This window comes from Vicugna pacos, chromosome X, assembly GCF_048564905.1.
Source record: "Vicugna pacos chromosome X, VicPac4, whole genome shotgun sequence".
Classification (NCBI taxonomy): Eukaryota; Metazoa; Chordata; class Mammalia; order Artiodactyla; family Camelidae; genus Vicugna; species Vicugna pacos.
In genome coordinates this window covers 64,331,849-64,350,598 of record NC_133023.1, presented here as the reverse complement: position 1 = coordinate 64,350,598, position 18,750 = coordinate 64,331,849, and the positions used below count along the sequence as shown (strand labels likewise).

The following is an 18,750-nucleotide window of genomic DNA, read 5'->3' as shown; positions in this document are numbered from 1 at the left end:
CAGAAATAGGCTCACATAGTAAATAATCTTATAGTTACTATGGGTAAAGAGGGTGGGAAGGGATAGACTGGGAGTTTGAGATTTGCAAATATTAACTACTATATATAAAATAGACAAGTAAGTTTCTTCCATATAGCACAGGGAACTACATTCAACTACATACTACATACAGTAGTAACTACATACAGTAGTAACCTGTAGTGAAAAAGAATATGAAAACAAATATATGTATGTATGTGTATGCCTGAAACATTATGCTGTACACCAGAAATTGACACATTTAAACTGACTATATTTCAATTAAAAAAACACAAATAATCAATACTAAAGATACTGTTCAATATGCAAACTTTTGGGTTCTGATAGGGTTCATAGGTAATAATCATCTTAAGAACTGCTACTTTGCTATGGTGAGCTCATCTGTATAATTAACAATGTTCAGTGTCATAATATGCTCGATATATGTTTAACTTTCTTAGATATCACTTATACATTATATTGTACAGCATTTGGCTTTCTCTTTCTGACATCTCACTTAGAATAATTCCCTCAAATTTCATACATGTTGTCAGAAATGACAGGATTTCATTCTTTCTAATGGCTGAATAATATTCCATACACCCTATACGTTCTTTGTTTATTCATTGACAGACACTTAGGTTGATTTCATATGTTGGTTAATGTAAATAATCTTACAATAAACATTGGACTGCTGCATCATATAATGGTTCTATTTTTAATTTTCTGAGAAACCCCCATAATGTTTTCCATAGTAGCTGTACCAATTTTCATTCCCACCAGCAATGCACAAGGGTTCCCTTTTATTCACATCCTCGCCAACACTTGTTATCCCTTGTCTTCTTGATGATAGCCATCCTAACAGGTGTGAGGTGATAGCTCACTGTGGTTTTGATTTGCATCTAAAAAAAGCCAAACTAATAGAAACAGAGAGTAGAATGATGGTTATTAGGAGCTATGGGATGGGGAAGTTAGGGATATTGTCAAAGGGTACAAATTTGCAGTTAGATGATGAGCAAGTTCTGAAGATCTAATGCACAACATTGTGATTACAGACAATGATACTGTATTATATACTTTAAAGTTGCTAAGAGACTAGATTTTAAATGATCTCATCACACACAAATAATTGCCTGACATGATAGAGGTCTTAGTCAATGCTCCACTCATATTTGTATTGCAATATATAAATGTATCAAATCAATACATTGTGTACCTCAAACTTACACAATGTCATATGTCAATTATATCTCAGTAAAAATATGTTTGATAACACCCAGGATCCCTTATAGGTTTTTAATGAATCAACAACACTGTTCTTCATTGGTCCACTAAAGCTGTCTCTTATTGGCTTGCTAGAGACAACTGGTAAATCATCAGGAATTTCGCAAGCTGGTTGTTAAACACAGCCATTATTAAATATAAGTAAGTTAAATAAATATATAATTAAATAAATTATGCTAAAAATAATAAATTCTCTAAACTCAACATCTATCATTTTACCACATTTTACTATTATTTGTTCTCTTGAGTCAATTATATCTGCTGTATTGTATATGTACAGTGGGATGCTACTGTACATTTCTTCCCAACTCCATCATGTTGGTAGGTTGAGCCATAGAGGGAATATTTACACAATGAAAATTGGCAGTCTTCTGATTCTACAAATCAAGTCTTGATTTACTCGTTTGTTCACTATTTCAATTTATGAAAGTTGATAGAGAAATGTTAATAATGCAGATTAAATTAGAAGTGTGATTGTCATTCTGTCACCATTGCATTGTGAATGTCACAAAAAGTTGAGTAAATATTCTGTTTCCAAAACATTTGATTCAACAAAGAAGGAACTCACATTACTGATGAAAAATAAACTCTCAATAAACATATTCATTGTTTCACTTTGTTTAAGTCATTAACATAAAACAGAAATATCACCTAACATTCATGGTGAAATTTCATTTGTTAATAGCAAACATAGTTGGCTACAGTATAAGAGTTCACAAAAAAAATCAATGAAAACATTCCCTGAAAATCAACTGGTTATAAGGAATTTACAATTAAGAATACTGTGTATTTTATTATTATTTGTAAATTATATGCCATAGATCTCTAATATCACTAAAATATATATCACACATGTTCATATATATTCATATATTATATATGCATATTTGTATGTCATGCCTGTTTCTTCCAGACAGCCAAAGCTGTTAAGCATTTACCTGTACACCACTGTCTTTTATCATTCCACTTTTTTCTTTAATTTTCATTCACTGTACCTAAAAATTTAGATTTTGGTATACATATCCAGAAAAGAGTAAATACAAACTCCTGCCATCTAAAAAAGTGTAACATCCAAGGGTAATAAAGATCCTAAGTATTTTGACATGTGACAAAGTCAAAGGTAACTGTTCTTTTTTTCTTATCTATGAAGTGTGGGATAATCAAGATCTGAGGAAAAATGAACCTATAAAATGAATCTGTACACAAAGCAACAGTGGTCTCCTTGGGTCTTATAAGTCAAGGAGTTAGGACCCTATGTTAGAATTTGTCTTCTCCACAACTTCTATTCATAGAAATCCAAAGCATGACAGATACCCACATTGACTCTCCAGCCTAATTTTTCTATACATCTACATTGTGCTTTCCAATCCCTGTTCCTTTTTCAAACTCTTCTTTTCACTTGGGATGATCTCACCTCACAAACTCCTAGATGAAGAGTCTTATCCCAAATACACCACTAGGGACTTAACCATCAGTTCTGAATCCACTAATCTGTCTGTTCTAAGAAGGCTGATGGTATTCTCTTCTAAACAGACTTCTTATAATCTGTTCTAATACCTCAAAGTCCATATATTATTTATGTATGTTGGCCCCTCCAGAGAAATCCATGACCCTTGTCTGAGGAAAAACATCAGTTAAAAATGACCTGTAAAGCATTTTGTAAGCCTGAAAGTGTGTGTGTGTGTGTGTATGTGTGTGTGTGTGTGTGTGTGTGTGTGTGTGTGTGTGTATATATATATATGTATATATATATATATATAATTATAGTTACATAGTTATACACATATAATTATATATACATATATATGAGTGTTTTGCAGATGGTAAAGCTTACCATTATAAGCTGTTAATATTATGTTTTTATTGATACCATCATAATTTTTCACGATAGCTGGCCTCCCTTCCTTTTCATTCTTACCACCTGTTATTTTTGACCTGAAACAGTAAGAGGATTTAGTTGCTCAAAATAAATTAGGAAAGTCAGGAATGCTGAAAAGTGAATTGGAGAGCTAGCATTAGAGAGAGGCATTGTATTGATAGGGGACCTTTAATGATAGATTTGGCAGTCTGACTTTAATCAGTTAGGTTTTTGCACAGGGAAGTGTTTGAGGATAATGGCAAGGAAAGATTATTCTGGCTGAACTAGGTACTGTGGATTGGAGCAAGGAGGTAATTATGGAATAGAGCTCTCAAATAACAGTAACAATGATGATAATAATAATAAGGAGGAGGAAGTGGGGGTGGCAGAAGAGTGGAAGGAAGAGGAGGAAAAGAGAGAGAAATAGCAGCTGTAGCTAACATTTACTAGGCATTATATACCAAAAAACCTAAAGATAATTATCTCTGGTAATATTTACAACAATTTTTAGCATTGGCATTATCTCTATTTTGCAGATAAAGCAACAGAAGCATTGAGTCATTGAGTACTGTGCGTAAGGTCACAGCTAATGAGTTTTATCTGAAAGGTAAATCCAGGCAGCCTGACTCTAGAGCCTAAATTTGAAACTACTCTGTTCAATAATTTAGAGATGTGATTTCTTTGAGGCTGCCATCACCCATGATGGCTCAAGATAAGATTAACTCAAACAGTATTTTGATAAAAACTCACTTGAGAACTTCTAAATTTGATAATTTGTAACAATTAGTTTACAATTGCAAATATATTTGTATTTTCTTATTGGGGACTACTATAGACACCAAAAATATACACTGTAACAGTAGGCTTAAAGTGATTAAAACCAGAAAATATGGAAATTCCCCCAAGAATCTCAGAACTCAGGAGAGAGTTCATATCAATCCTCAAAAGTAACTAAACAGAAGCTCTGTACAACAAAAGCTAGGTTCAAGATATCAATCTTATTCACTGTTAATAAGGGATCATAAACTTTTCTAACTGAGTGCTTACATAGCCAATTTAATTCCACCAAGTATAATGATGACATATTTTTAAATATCTATAAACTGTGAACTCATACAGAAACAATCTATACTGAGCTTATTACATACAAGGCAATTTACAAATGAATCTCTAGGTGTACTTTCCACACCTTCCATGGCTAACCATATTTAATGATTCTTTTCTGTTGAGTTCTGTGACTGAAAATGGATAAATCAGTATCTCTTTGATGAAATGTATTCATATTTTAATAGTCCCTCTTGCAAACTTTTCTCATTTGTAAAACACATCTTTAATACAATGGTAAAGCAATGATAAGAAATTTTCTGGTAAATAGATTAACCCCTTACAAAAAAAAGGAAAAAATAGGAAAATTCCCACTACTTAGAAATTCTTACACACTAGAAAAAAAAACACAAAATAACTTACAATTGTCCAGCAATAACTTGGACAACATTATAAGCCACATCACACACACATACACACACATAGCTTAAACAGTACAGAAGAGAAGGGAAGGGACAATGTATCCAACTGCCGTGATATCTAAAAGCCCAGAGCCAAAAGAGATCAGGTGCTAAAACTTTTACAGAAACAGGATTAAATAGTCCCCATGCAAAGTGAACCAATTAGTCATCCAGATGTTTCCAGCTGGATATTTAGTGTACAGAAAAGATCCCAGTTGAATCACTTTTTTCCCCCCACATTACAGGCAGCTGTTAATAGTAGCAATTCTAAAGCAATTTAATAACTATCCTTTGAATCCTGAAATTATAAAGCTGAGTCTGTCTCATCACATTTAGGTCCTTAGCATCACAATAAATTATTTTTCTTAATTCTCCTCAATAGATTTTTGTTGTTGTTGTTACTATTGTTTTCTTACCTGATCTTCTCTTTGCATAGCTTGCTGTTCAACTTTGTTCTAAAGAGAAAAAAGGATAATTTATGAAGAAAATAAGGCCAAGGAAGAGGAAACAAATTTTTTAAAAAAAGAAGTTAAGCTGTTAAAAAAACAAAGATATGATGAACGATGTGGGTAATTTCTGCATAATGAATTTCAATTCTATTTCTGTGGGAATTGTTTAAATGCATTAAATAATATTATTTTAGTGCTATTATTTAATCATCTACAAATCAACCTGACTGTATTTATATCCAAGCAACATTTCTCCATATATAAAATATTCATGTTTGGAGAAACTTTACAAATAAGCTCTTTAAGATAAAAAAAAGTCCTATCTCTTAAGCTTCTGGCATCTCTCCCATTCAAGATTACTGATTCATCTTCTGAAATAATATGTATATGTATTTAGTTCCCACACTCATACCCTGAGTTAAAATTCACCTGAGTCAGGAGACTTGTACCTTTGGCAATTTCATTTCTGAGAAAAGAAAACCATAATAAGAACTATTTCTCTGGTCCAAATTCTGACTACAGAAGAAAAAGTATTTAGCAGTCATAGACGCCTTGGGAGAGAGTGACCATGTCATCTTATAGTTAGTAAGTAGTAAAGAAGGAAGGGAATGGTAGGCATAGTCAGACACATGTCTTGTTATTAATAGAATGACATTTCTAGCAGCTGTCCAAATAGTTCAAGTCCACCATCACAACTGTAACTTACCTCAGAGTCAATATAAAAATCAACCAGCTACCAATTCTGAAATTTAACTATGAATGAACTTGAGGAACTTCCTGCTTTACAGGCTATGTAAGTGACAAATCACCTACTGAGAGAGTTAACATAATTTCCATAACTTTCAGTTTACCATGCAACCTGCCATTGTGGAGCCACACATCTAGTCAAACAGTTGGTCAGACACTAGTTTTTAAATTACACATCTTTAGTCCTTATATTTAATTTTAATTTCTATTGACAGAACTAGAAAAATGAGATTGTAGAAGAAAGACAAAAAAAGATAAGGTTATTTGAACTGCATAATTTTATAATTATTTAAGGTTTTTTTCCTTGGAATGCTGAAGAATAGAAATACAGGAAGATGGAAATTAATTGCAAGCATATACTGATGGTTAAGACATAGCAAGAACTGTAAAAGTTAACAGATATGAAAATTAGTTGCATAGGCTCCCTTTACAGAACAGAACATTTAGATATGAGTGGAAGGCTTAAATATTTGACCACTGAGTTTAGATCATCTTCAATATAATTATAATATAACAAATGAAAAGAAGATAGAAAAGTGATCATGTTTTAGAACATACAATTAATTAGCCATACAATGGTATCACAGAAGGCAGAATAAGACTACGTCCAGTTTACATTCCTAAGCAGTAGCAATCATTTTCGCATCTAGGTATCTTTCTTTACCAGTACACTTAAAGATATTTCATTAATAAAGTCACTCAAATTTTTTCATTCTTTAACATGCATTGCTCTGGGATACTTAGCAAATAAATTAATTGATTTTTTCTCTCATATTTAATCTGTTTAGAGCTACTGAAATCTAATTTCATTGTACTTGAAAAGAAGAAGGAATAAAGGGCATTTTAATGAAAAACTTCTGCATGCCAGAAAAGTTTATGTTTCTAAGATGGGAGATAAAGATTTTTAAATTTTATTCTCAGATAATCTCTAAAGAAGTTCATTGCAGGTAAAATTAACTTGTATGAGTTAAGTCTTGAAGCCAAGAAATCAGTTACTGATCTTTCCTTCTAACTTCTGAACAGTAAACCATCTGCTTTGTCATCATTTAAATCACATTCCATTCTTCTAACATAGTTATAACTTGAACCATTTGTTACACCAACGTGGGCCTAAGAAGCAACTGGATATATTTTTAAAGGAAGCTGTACAGTAATCTCTATATTTCACAGAGGGAGGGAACAATAGCCTGAGTATCTGCAAACACTGCTTGGCAGTCTAATTTCACTGGAATTTTTAAAATGAACTTTAAGAATTAGTTCCACCATGGAAGTAAAGGCAGACCTTTTTCTACATCCTTCTACTCAGTATTTCAAGAGGAGTCACATAAGAAAATGAACTTTCAGAATGTCTATTGCTCTATTGCAAAGTTGAAAGTACGTGAGATTTTACACAAAATTGAGCAATAGTGGCAATTCTATCTCTTTCAGAATTTCTTAAATACAAGGAAATAATCCCTAAAATAAACTATTAACCCACACTTGATGGCATTTTCTGTACTGAAAAGCTGGAGACAGGAAGTCACAACTTAGGTTTCTTATTATAGAGTGAAGAATTCTGCCCAGATTTAAGCATGAACTAGGTTTGAGGACGGACTTAAAAAAGAACACAGAAACAAATTAACCTTCCATGTAATAAAATGGATTACAATATGGACTTCATGAAATATGATTATCATCATTCCTTCTATTTTTCATTTTTGAAAAAATTATATCCTACTGATTATTTCCCAATTGCCATTTTTACTAGAATAGAGGATTAACCGCAAATCCTTGGGAAGGTGCCCCAAATTCTCTAAATGGCACTAGTAGTTTATTACAGTGATCTCTAATATCAGGAAGACATATTGGAGAGTTGTAGTTCAATTAATTCCTATTATTTAATTCCAGAAAAAAGAGACTTCACCCACCTCTGAGGGACAGAGTCTTTGCTGTCACAGAGCTGAATCTGTACTTATAATGATACTCTACTACCTTATCATACTTGTCAGTAATTATTTTCATGTAACTTAAACTTTAATTACATAAAACACAATTTTCATTTATTAACTGGTATAAAACCCCAATGGTTACCTTTTGATGCAAATCCAAATTAATTTGTCCACACTGTCAGATGAGTATGAACATATCTATAAACATCCATACATCAATAATCTCCTGTTTCCTTTGATATTATTCTTATCTAGTATTGTTCCTGATAATTAACTCAAATAGAAGAGAAACCCCAGCAGCAAAAATGGTGAATTCACTAAAGACAGATTTTCAACTTCATGCTTTGATGACAAATTCATTGAATATTTCCTGTCTGCATGAGGCTATACATTTTAAAAACTGTGATTATATATCAGCATCTGCCAGTAAATGCTCCTTTTTCTTTCTAGAAAAGAGGGACTTCCACCAGGGATGTAAAAGTCCTACTGGGGTTTTTAGTAATACTACTTTCTTAATTGAGAAAAGATTAATATGGGTAAGGATGAAAATTCAATAATTCTTCTTCTTTAGCTGATTTTAAATATGCACCTAATAATAGCAATAGCCCATGAAGCAAATGATATATTTAAGAATGCCCCAACAGAAGTAACACAAATAAGTTTATTACATTTGTTTGACTTATAGCTTCCTGTCAAACATACTTGATTTTTAATATAGGAAAATATTTTGCCTCAAACTTTACTGCCCAGAAATTTGTGATAAAAATTTCTTTTACCTGTCTAGTAATATTTCACATTGCTGACAATATCCTCCTCACATATATCTCACTGAAGTTCTAATGATTTCCTGGTTCTTCTGATAGCCTCTGGATCTCTCTTATTCAGTCTCTCCTTCACCTCTCTTCATCCTTGCTTCGTGCTATGATTGGGTGGTAAGAACACTGAGCTATATCTGAATTCCAGAACCATGTCCATGATTTATTCATCAAACAATCATGGAGCAAGACAATTAAACTCTATGACCCTCAGCTTTTTCATCTATAAAATAAGCACAATAGTATCTATCCCTAATGTTCCTTCCTTTCTTTCTTTTTGTTTCACCATATCATTTTTTAAAAATTTTTACTTTTGTGGGTGTTTTAAGACTGTCAAGTGTTCTTATCTCTCAAAGTTGTTAAAAATCATACTAGAATATGGGATTGTAGTTTATAAATGATTCCTTGCTACATAAAGTCAAATAGTATTCTTAAGATAATTCTCTCAAAATCTCCAACTTGAGCTTTCTGATTTTCTTTACCAACACTTCCCAAGGTTTCCACCATCACCTGGTATGGTGCTGGCTTTCAAAATTGCATCTCTAAACTTGATTTCCCACTCTCCAACTGCATATAAACTATATTTGATTTCTATAAAATTGTACTATCAAATGTGTTGAAAAATCCAGTTATTTTGCATCATTATTACTTTTTATCTATACTTCTTAATTTTGTCTTTTATGACATATTTAAAAATCTGTAGGCATGTAGTTCATGTATCCACGTTTCACTTGACATAAAAGAAATTATGACGAGTTTCTATTAAATATATACCAAGGAGAATAGTTATATGATTGCTGATGTCTCCTCTCATTTTTCTAGTTTCACTCTTCCATGAAAGCATAAAAATAAAACAAATACACTCCTCTTCCCTAAGAGATCAGTTGCTATTTAGAGCCTGTCCCTTGACCACGTTTTCTATTTGATTATTCTGAGCTCACATTCTCTTGAGCATTTTTCTTTTAACAGAGTTATGATTGTTCCAGCCTGGAAGCTCCAGATGGCCAGTTAAGATATGATATGATACTTGGCTCAGTTTCAGAATCTGAGTCAGAAATAGCCTTACTAAAATTCATTGCTCAACCAGCTACATAAAAATTCATCTATCTGTGACCTCTAGGAACATATATACCATTTCAGTTTGACCTTCCAATATATTATCACAACCCATGCCTTAGGGACTATACAGACCTACAAAATACCATATTTCATTGGAGGAGGCAGGGGTTATTTTTTGTGCTTTAAAATCTCTAATATCAGGATGTGATTGGTTATTCATGTGGGAAGAAAGTATTGGACTAGCTTAATTGGTAGCATTTTTTTTCTTTCATAGTAGTGAAATAAATCATGTTACACCTCAATAGTAGTATCTTAAATTTAATGAAATGTGGTTTATAGCTTGGCTATTCAGCCAAAGTATCTTCAGTCAGACAGAGCCCAGGCAAGATAAACACGGTCATGGAACATTTAGAGGGTATAGATTTTTAAGATCTTCAAGATAATATATACCTCAAAAAACTTGACGGAAGTACTAACTTATGCCTTACAAATCTTTTTTTTTCTTTTCATCAGAGGAAGATCCTTTGAAACACACTGCTGGGGATGGATAATATGGTAGCAAAATCACAAAAAATAATTTATGAGATTATCTAAAATCAAGGATCAACTGAGTTGTGATCCCAATATATTCCAGAGAATGGCTGCCTAGTAGGGAGAAATTGATACTGTTAAGAGTTTTTCCTTCATCAAATATTTTTAAATGGTATTCTACTTTGTAGGGAATAACTACTTGAACTCTTGATATAATCAATTGTCTCCGCTATAAGTCTTCCATATAGAAATAACCTAGTGTTTAAATAGTCTAGGTGACTGTTGTTAAAACTTAGCCCTTTTATGACTGACACACTCAATTCCTTCAGATTAGTGAGCAAGGATTCTCACGGTGTTTGTTAATAGTCTCAACTGAATACCTAACTTAATGGGATATAAAATGTAATCAAATACACATATTGCCATACTCATCTAAAGTCTAAGTAAATTATGAAGGAAAAGATATACAGAGCTTCATTTTTAAAAGAAGTAAGCAGTGAACTTACATAAAAAGTGAAAGGATAAAAATTCATCCAAAAGAGATACGGCATATTAGGATAATTTAAAATCTCTAAGATTATAAAGATTAGAAATATTATAAATCAATATTTTTAAGCTTGTCAAGGGAAAATGTGAAAAATAAAACTCATTAGACACAATTAAGTACATTAAAGTGCATGAACTACTCAAGTAATTAAAGGTTCTCAAATTATTTGTTGAATGGGTGATAGATTTCAGCATAATCACAGACCTGAAAAAAATGAAAAACCCCAAGTTTTCTTTATCTTTGTTACATAGCTCTAGGTTTGCCCTTTGTATTTATTATTGAGCTTTTGGTTGACTTAGCTATTATATAAAATGGCAAGTCTATTTCTAGGTCCAAAAACATCTGTCTAGAATATCATATCTGGCCTTGATTACTCCATCATTATTCTTTGATTCATTTTGGGCCTCAGTAGATATAGCAGTCTTCTCAATCCTTTGATCTTATAGGAATGTTTTATATTGAAGTATAGTCGATTTACAATATTATGCTAATTTCCAGTCTACAGCACAGTGATTCAGTTCTATATATATATATATATATTCCTTTTCATATTCTTTTTCATTATAGACCATTACAAGGTACTGAACATAGTTTCCTGTGCTAAACCTCCACCTCTGACTTTCACTTCTGGCAGAAAGTAACTTTATGAAAATTATCTTTGAGTGTTCTCAAGAATGATAGGACACATTGTTCTCAGGGCAGAACAAGAAACAGCAACCACTTCAGACAATGCCCTTATTCAAATATAGGAATGAAAGGGGCCCACAGAATTCTTAAGAACAGTAATTAGAGACCATATCAGTCAAAATTACCTTTGAACTGTAAAGGCAAAAATTTGCAATTTACTGTAGACCATGTAGCACACTTCTTCCATTTAATTTTTTTTCTGAACCAGAAAGACTGACAATATAGTACAGTGCTATACACACCTTTTTATAAATATTAGCAACTGCTTTTAATATGATATCCTGGTGGTCAGTCCGGATTATGCCAAGTTCATTAAGTTTTTGCCGCGTGATGTCATGTAGCTTCTCCCCATTGATTTCTGCTCTTTCAAACTTTTCTCCATATACCAGAAAACTATAATCCAACTCTGAAAAAGACACAAAAGAGTTAGAGCTGATGTCAAGGATAACAGAGACTATGCATCCTTGTGAGGATAACTGTACGATTCTACTGGCATAGACTTGCTTGTGGCACTTTTGTCATTATCAATAGGCTGTTCACATTTTGTATTCCAACATGCCATCTTATTTCAGCATCATTAGTCAGAAGGGCTTAGGAAGGACAAATTTGTGTAGGTCTTTACAGAAATTCTTAAGTACAAGATTTAATTAACAAAAGAGACCCTGTTAAATATTCAGGTACAGCCAGAGATGGTAACTGAAAGCATATTTATAATCTGTTCTAGTAATACCTAAAATAGATTTAATTGAAATGATATAAAATGCGGTTTTTGATTTGTGACTGTTTTAATATTTGGAACTTTATTAACAACAAATCTACATAATTAATATATGTGAACTATTGGTGGGGTACAATCTCAGGTAAACTGCTTCAAAGCAGTAATCAAAGCAAAAAAAGATCCAAAATTTCTCAGGTGTATGTTTTAGTGAACAGCTTTTGCCATAACTTTAGATCTATTTAGAGAGAAGAAATTAGAGCAACCATAAATAACATAATACAATGTATTATATGATGGAGAAAATAATATAACCTGACATGAAAGGTTGCTGAGCTATGAATAACTAAAGTCATAAGGAAACTAAATAAATTATGAAATTATCATTCATCTTTGGTTATCCATTTTAACAACAAGAGTATACAGTGGGAACAGTGAAAAATAAACTTAAAATTTGCTTGAAATTTGATGTTAAACTTCCCTGTGACAGTGAGTGTGGCTAATTAATACTCTGAGAACTACTAATATAAGCTGATTAATACAGATTCCATTACTTTGCTTTTTAAAAAAGAATAAGTTAAGGGAATGTCTACCTTTACAAATTGTTAGGAGTTTTGCTAACTAATAAGTTAATGTAAATAAGATTTCTTGAGGAATATTTAAAATGCTTTTTTGAACTTGTCAAGTACTTTACAAGCATATATTTCATTGTGCTGATATGCGAATTAAATCTTATTTGAATTCTTATCTATTTATTAAAACAAGACCTACTAATAATCTCTACTAACTTACTTTGTTAGTTTCATTCTCATTATAACCTACCCTGTACAACTATATTTCTTTTATTTTTAATTTTTATAATTCTCTATTGATATATATTCAGACTGGTCTTACCCTTGATTACTCATAAATTAGTAAGGTTTCTTAAGGCATTTTAAATTTTAAAAAGTGTAGTCACCCAGAATAACGTGATTTACAAGTTTGAGTCACAGTATTATTCTTAAATACTGTGTGTATATGAATATGTTCATGCATGTGCTTGTATAAATTTTAAATTTATTTTCTCAAATGTATAAGTAATTAATATAGTCATGACCCATTGTATATTTACAGGGGTTGAAATAAGCTATCAAGATTATTCTGTGTGTTTATTTATAAATAAAAATGATTCAAGAATTTCTTTTAGTTTAAGAAGCTGTAAGACCCACTGTCATAATAATAACTAATATCTGCAACTATTCTAAACACTTTTCATATATTAACTCAGTTCTCAAAACAACTCTATGACAGAGGAACTGTCATTCTCCCCATTTTACAGATGTAAAAACTGACTTCAGAAGAGGTAAATTACTTACTTATGGGCACATAAGCTTGTAAGTGGCTGAGTCAGGATTTAAATCCAAGAAGTGTAACTCTAGGTCCCATGTTTTTAACCAATATGCTGTACTACTTCTCTTAGTGATTGAGATGGTCTAAGATTGGAAATGGCTTTTATGAAACCCACAAAATATCTTCTAGAATGGTATCCTCAAAGATGTAAGAGACATATGACCACAATGTCAAAGTAACCTAAGTGCAGCCAGCTATCCATATCTGTGAATTTTTGGAATGACTACAATCCATCTGTACAATTCATCATTACTTAGTTTCACTCATTCATTTGCTCAGCAAAGATTTAATGAATGCTTCCTATGCACATAAAAGTGGCTAGAAATTGTGGGGGATAAGAAGAAACACAACACAATCCTTGCATTTAAAGAACTTATGATTTGGCTTTAGGCAACTAAGTAAAAACACACACAAAATATTAATAAAAGATATGTCACACTAAAAGAAATATGCCCATCAGTTAAGTGAATGAGAAATACTGTAGGTATTTGTTAATATGAGAGGTCAGAGATCAGAATGAGCTTGAGTTACTGGGCAGTATCTTCACATACATGTCCTTCACAATGAAATTGAAACCCAGTATTTTCTACCAATATAGACAGCATGTAATTCAGTTTCACCAATCAATGCTTTACATTCCTGCAATCCACTGTACTGTGTATGGATTAATACAATGCTATTTTGAGTATAATTTGGATTCTTATATGTATGTGCTGTGATTTTATCTGCAAAAGGATAGGAAAATAAAAGAATTCAGGAAAAAATGTATATATCGCTGAGTTATATTAGTCAGAAATTGGCTAGCTGAATTATTTAAATCAATACCACAACTGTAAATTAAAGAGGTGTATCTATAGCCAAAACAATTTCAATTTTTCTGAAACTCAATTAAGAAAATCGTATCTATCTATATTTTATAAAGAATTAGTATACATGTGAAATAGGGGGAAAAAGGCCAAAAAAGACATCAGTTGTATCTCAAAAGCTCTTCATTTACTGATTTTAAAGCGACAGATGAGTGTTAGCATTTTAACTGAGAGTTTCTTTAAATTAATAAGTCATAAAAACTGTATGTGATGGAGCCTAGACATACTACTATGAGCAGACTACAAAATTAGAATTCAGAGATAGCCAGGAATTTCAAATATACAAAACAAACCTGGCACCAACAGAAAACTGTCACTTTGTTTTGATGTTACAGATCAACGGTCGTACATAAGGAAGATGCTAAATAAACCCAGTAGAACTTATTTTAAAATACAGGAAGAAGATTGTAGAAATAAACTAGCTTGAAGGAAAACATATAGTATGAAATTTCAAAACTAAATGAGCAAGCTATTGTAAAACTCTACCTAAATATCATGAATTATATTTAAAATGGCTATTTGAAATTACATATAAAGTTAATTCTCACTGTTTTCTTCTTTAATGAAACCACAAACATAGATAATTCATAGTAAATGCATAATACACATCTAATATATATTCAAAAATCCAAGAAGGGCACGTTAATTTGTGTGTATTATATATGTGCAATTTGCAACATATATGTTTCCTAATTTTTGAATGGTTTATGTTGCTGTTTATCAGATGTTTACTACTTGCACCCTACTTTGAGAAGAGTGTAATATCAGTAAATGGTAACTATACTTTTTGAATGCATGTGGTGAAGTGTTTAAGAACACTTGTAGTAAAGATGTTTCTAAGAACACTACTTGCTTACTATATAAAGATCAGTGTTTATATCAGTCAATGGAAGTTACACATTTACTTCTTTTTAACATCCACTGCTGTCAGTTGTGGAATTATACACTGCTATCCAATACTCAGTTCACACCTATTTATACACATATTGTTTCAATGTTTAACAAATATTGAGTCATTATATAACGTATTTTTAATTACCCTTTATAGAAACACAGGACATTACAATGAGAAAATGTTCTAATTAACAAGTACCTAATGCTCACTTGTTTTCTACTTTAAAAAAGACAGAATGAAAAACTAGCCCAGAAAAAATAAATTTAGAAGGAAATTTAAAAACAGGGAAAAATACATACACATATTCTGAAAATTCAAGTGTTAAAAAGCTTTAAATAAGAGCCAACAATAATAAAAACATATTTTCATAGATTTTTATTGATGAAATCATGTGTGAAGATGCAATATCTAAAAGAACTGAAGTAATTGTGCAAAATGGATGAATCTCAGGGGAGAAACCCCTCTTACTTGTTTGGAGAATTTCAGAGTCAAGTTTATTCATGGCCCTTAACTTGCTTGGTACATAAATCAGATTATTTTAATTATACCTATCTATTGTTCCTTCATAAGGTTTTTCCTAAACAACTGCCTATTAAACTGAAAAATATAAAATCAGTTCTAAATTTTTGTCTTGCAAAAACAAACACAAAACAAAACATAGCAAAAAAACACCCCAAGGGAAAAATTAAAATTGTGCCCAGAGTTTAAAATATTTATATTATTATCTGAAAAACTCTTTCAGTTGTTTCAGTAGTACCACAACTGATGTACAAGAAAATTGTGCTTCCTAAACACACCTGGGAAAATTGCTATAGACTAGGATAGCAATCAGATCCATCTTACACTGTACTGCTCAAAATATTCAGTAGAGTATGTGTGGGTTTAATTTCAAAGCATACCAATTAAATCACAAGTTATTTAAAAATTGAAAATGAGATTTGAACTTATGAAAGAACACAGGCAAAATGTCTAGATCATAAGATGATCATATATAATACTATGCATATATTTATATGCATAATCTATAGAAGGCATAATACAAGTGGTATATGCAATAGTTATGAGTAAGAACACTAAACCAAACCACCTCAGTTCAAATCCAGGCCCTGACATTTGCTAGTTATATGATTTCAGGAAAGCCACTTCATCTTTCTAAACCCCAACTTCCTAATGTTTAAAATTAAAGTAATGTTCGCACCTTGCCCATAGTTGTTGTTAGTATCAAATAAGATAATGGAAGTAAAGTGGCCTCAGCAGAGTGCATAGTAAATAAGCAATGAACTAGAAGGGCTATTATTGCTGGCGATAGAATGGGTGGCAAGGGGATTTATTTCCCCTAAATTGCTCTATGAGTAGCTCAAGAGAACCCCTTAATAAACAGATGGACTGGACTCAGATCTACTTTGCCAATCACCATCTTAATTCCTACTTCTTCCTGGATTTCTTTCAATGAAGTCTGACTGAGAAGTTAGATGGCAATGATCCGAGAGGACTGGGAAATAAGAAGATAAGAAAAATACATATTCAAAGGATCCATAGATAATTCCCCACTTAAATTGGTGTTTTCCTAATTCCTGTTCCTGTTTCACTCCAGAAAAAGGAGTAAAACAAGACAAAAATCCACCATATCTTCCACCTATATAACCCCTTTCCTCCCCCAAAACATGGCATAAACTTCAGGGGTTAGTAGTCATTGCATGAATTTTAATTTTGAACTTCTGACTATTTTTTAGGGGGATATGGGGTGACAGCTTTTAGACTGTATGATTAAACAGCACTTCATAAACTATTGTCACTAGAAATCCATTCAACAAAACAGAAGACAGAATGTAAATGAAATAGGTCTCAGATCAATTGCAGAACTAAATCTTTAAGTAGAGCAAATTAACTTGAATCAGGTTTCACAATTACCAAGTGGGAAAATAAATCAGCAGTGTAGCCTCTTATGCTTACAATCACATACCTTTCTTTTATTAGGCTCTGAAACTCCCAATAATTTACATTTTCTATATCAGCTATGCCCTTTTCCTTTGGGAGGCACCACTTAATGATGAATTATAATTCATGTATGCAGCTACTTATTACTGAAAAAATACTGTCGGACCAATGTATCTTTTCATACTAAGCTTGAATGAAGTCTGCATTACAGTTTAGTGACTGTAGCAGTTGTCTGAAGTAGCTTTCACTGTTTTCTGATAGCTGCCTTATGGATTTTTATTTGGTCAAAACCTTTGCTCTGTAGTAGGGATGGAAAATACATGACATTTGTCCTTATACTCCTCAACTCCATTCCCATGTCAAGTATAATTAATTGACCATCACACTCTTCTTAGGCTAGGAGTCAACCATAAAATCCTCTTTGACATACTGCTTTAGACAGCCAGCAGCCATTAACTAATCAATGGATACTAACACTTGAAAACTATTTGCTAAATTGATTTAAAGAAAAGTTCTTTTCTTCAATTTTGCACACCAATCTAGTTGGCCATTGGCAGGCATTTCAGCTGCCTAAGCAGCAAAGTATTTCTTTTCATTCTCTTTTTATGCTTGTACCACTTAAATTTATTGTCATTATCTACATATCTAGCCTATAATAGTAGTGTTTCATTAAAAATTGCTTGTGTTCTGATTAATTTTTCTTTCTTGCTTGAAAGCCTTCAGTGGCTCTCCACTCTACAAAGTAACACCTAAAACTTTAATTAGACCTCAAGATCTTCCATAATCTGGCTCCATTTCAAATTACTCCCCATAAAGAAGCCCTCTATAAAAAAAAACTATTCATATTCCTGCAAACATCCTGAATTTTCCCACGTCTGTGCCTTTGTTATATTATGTCCCACACCCAAAATCTTCCCTATCACCTCTCACTTAAAATCCTAAGTCTCCTTCAGATATCAATTTCATTTTCTTCTGTGTTTTTCTCACTCTTTTCACTATATCTTCCTTGTGTTGTGCTTATTTTGCTGACATATGTTGTTTCTCTACTAGTATGAAAGACAATGGAAATTATAGAGTATGCATATTTGTCTTTGCACACTTCTTGGCAACTAGAACAGGTCCCAGAACACAATAGATACACCCATAAATGAAAATAAAATGCAAATTAACACTGAACCACTGGCTCAGTGGATCTCAGAGGCAGCTCCCAATAATGCCTGCGTAGTATGCAAATGTACAGGGGTATCTTTGGTTATCAAAGCAACTGGAGAGCACTACTGGTATTTAGTGAGAAGGAGCCAGCCATGCTAAACACCCTGCATTATTTGGGGAAGTCCCTCACAATGTGCCTCGCATTTATACTAACATTCCCCCCAAACATCAATGACATCCCTCTTGAGAAACATTGGCTATGTTCTTGGGTATCTAGATGGTAATTTTGTCCTAAAAATTAAAGTTTCATAGGAACCAAAGGTTAACACTGACAGAAAACATCAAGATGTGACTCTATTAATAGTAC

The 18,750-nt window shown here is 32.3% G+C and overlaps 1 protein-coding gene across 1 annotated transcript in view; it reads right to left on the bottom strand.

Moving 5' to 3' along the window:
- LOC116277404 (uncharacterized) overlaps positions 1-18,750 on the bottom strand; it is a 338,567-nt gene that overhangs the window by 227,186 nt on the left and 92,631 nt on the right. Inside the window, exons 3-4 of the mRNA XM_072955917.1 lie at positions 11,671-11,834; positions 5,082-5,120 (exon numbers count right to left, since the gene is read on the bottom strand). Of these exons, the coding sequence (XP_072812018.1) occupies positions 5,082-5,120; positions 11,671-11,834 (203 nt within the window). The remainder of the gene's footprint in view (positions 1-5,081; positions 5,121-11,670; positions 11,835-18,750) is intronic.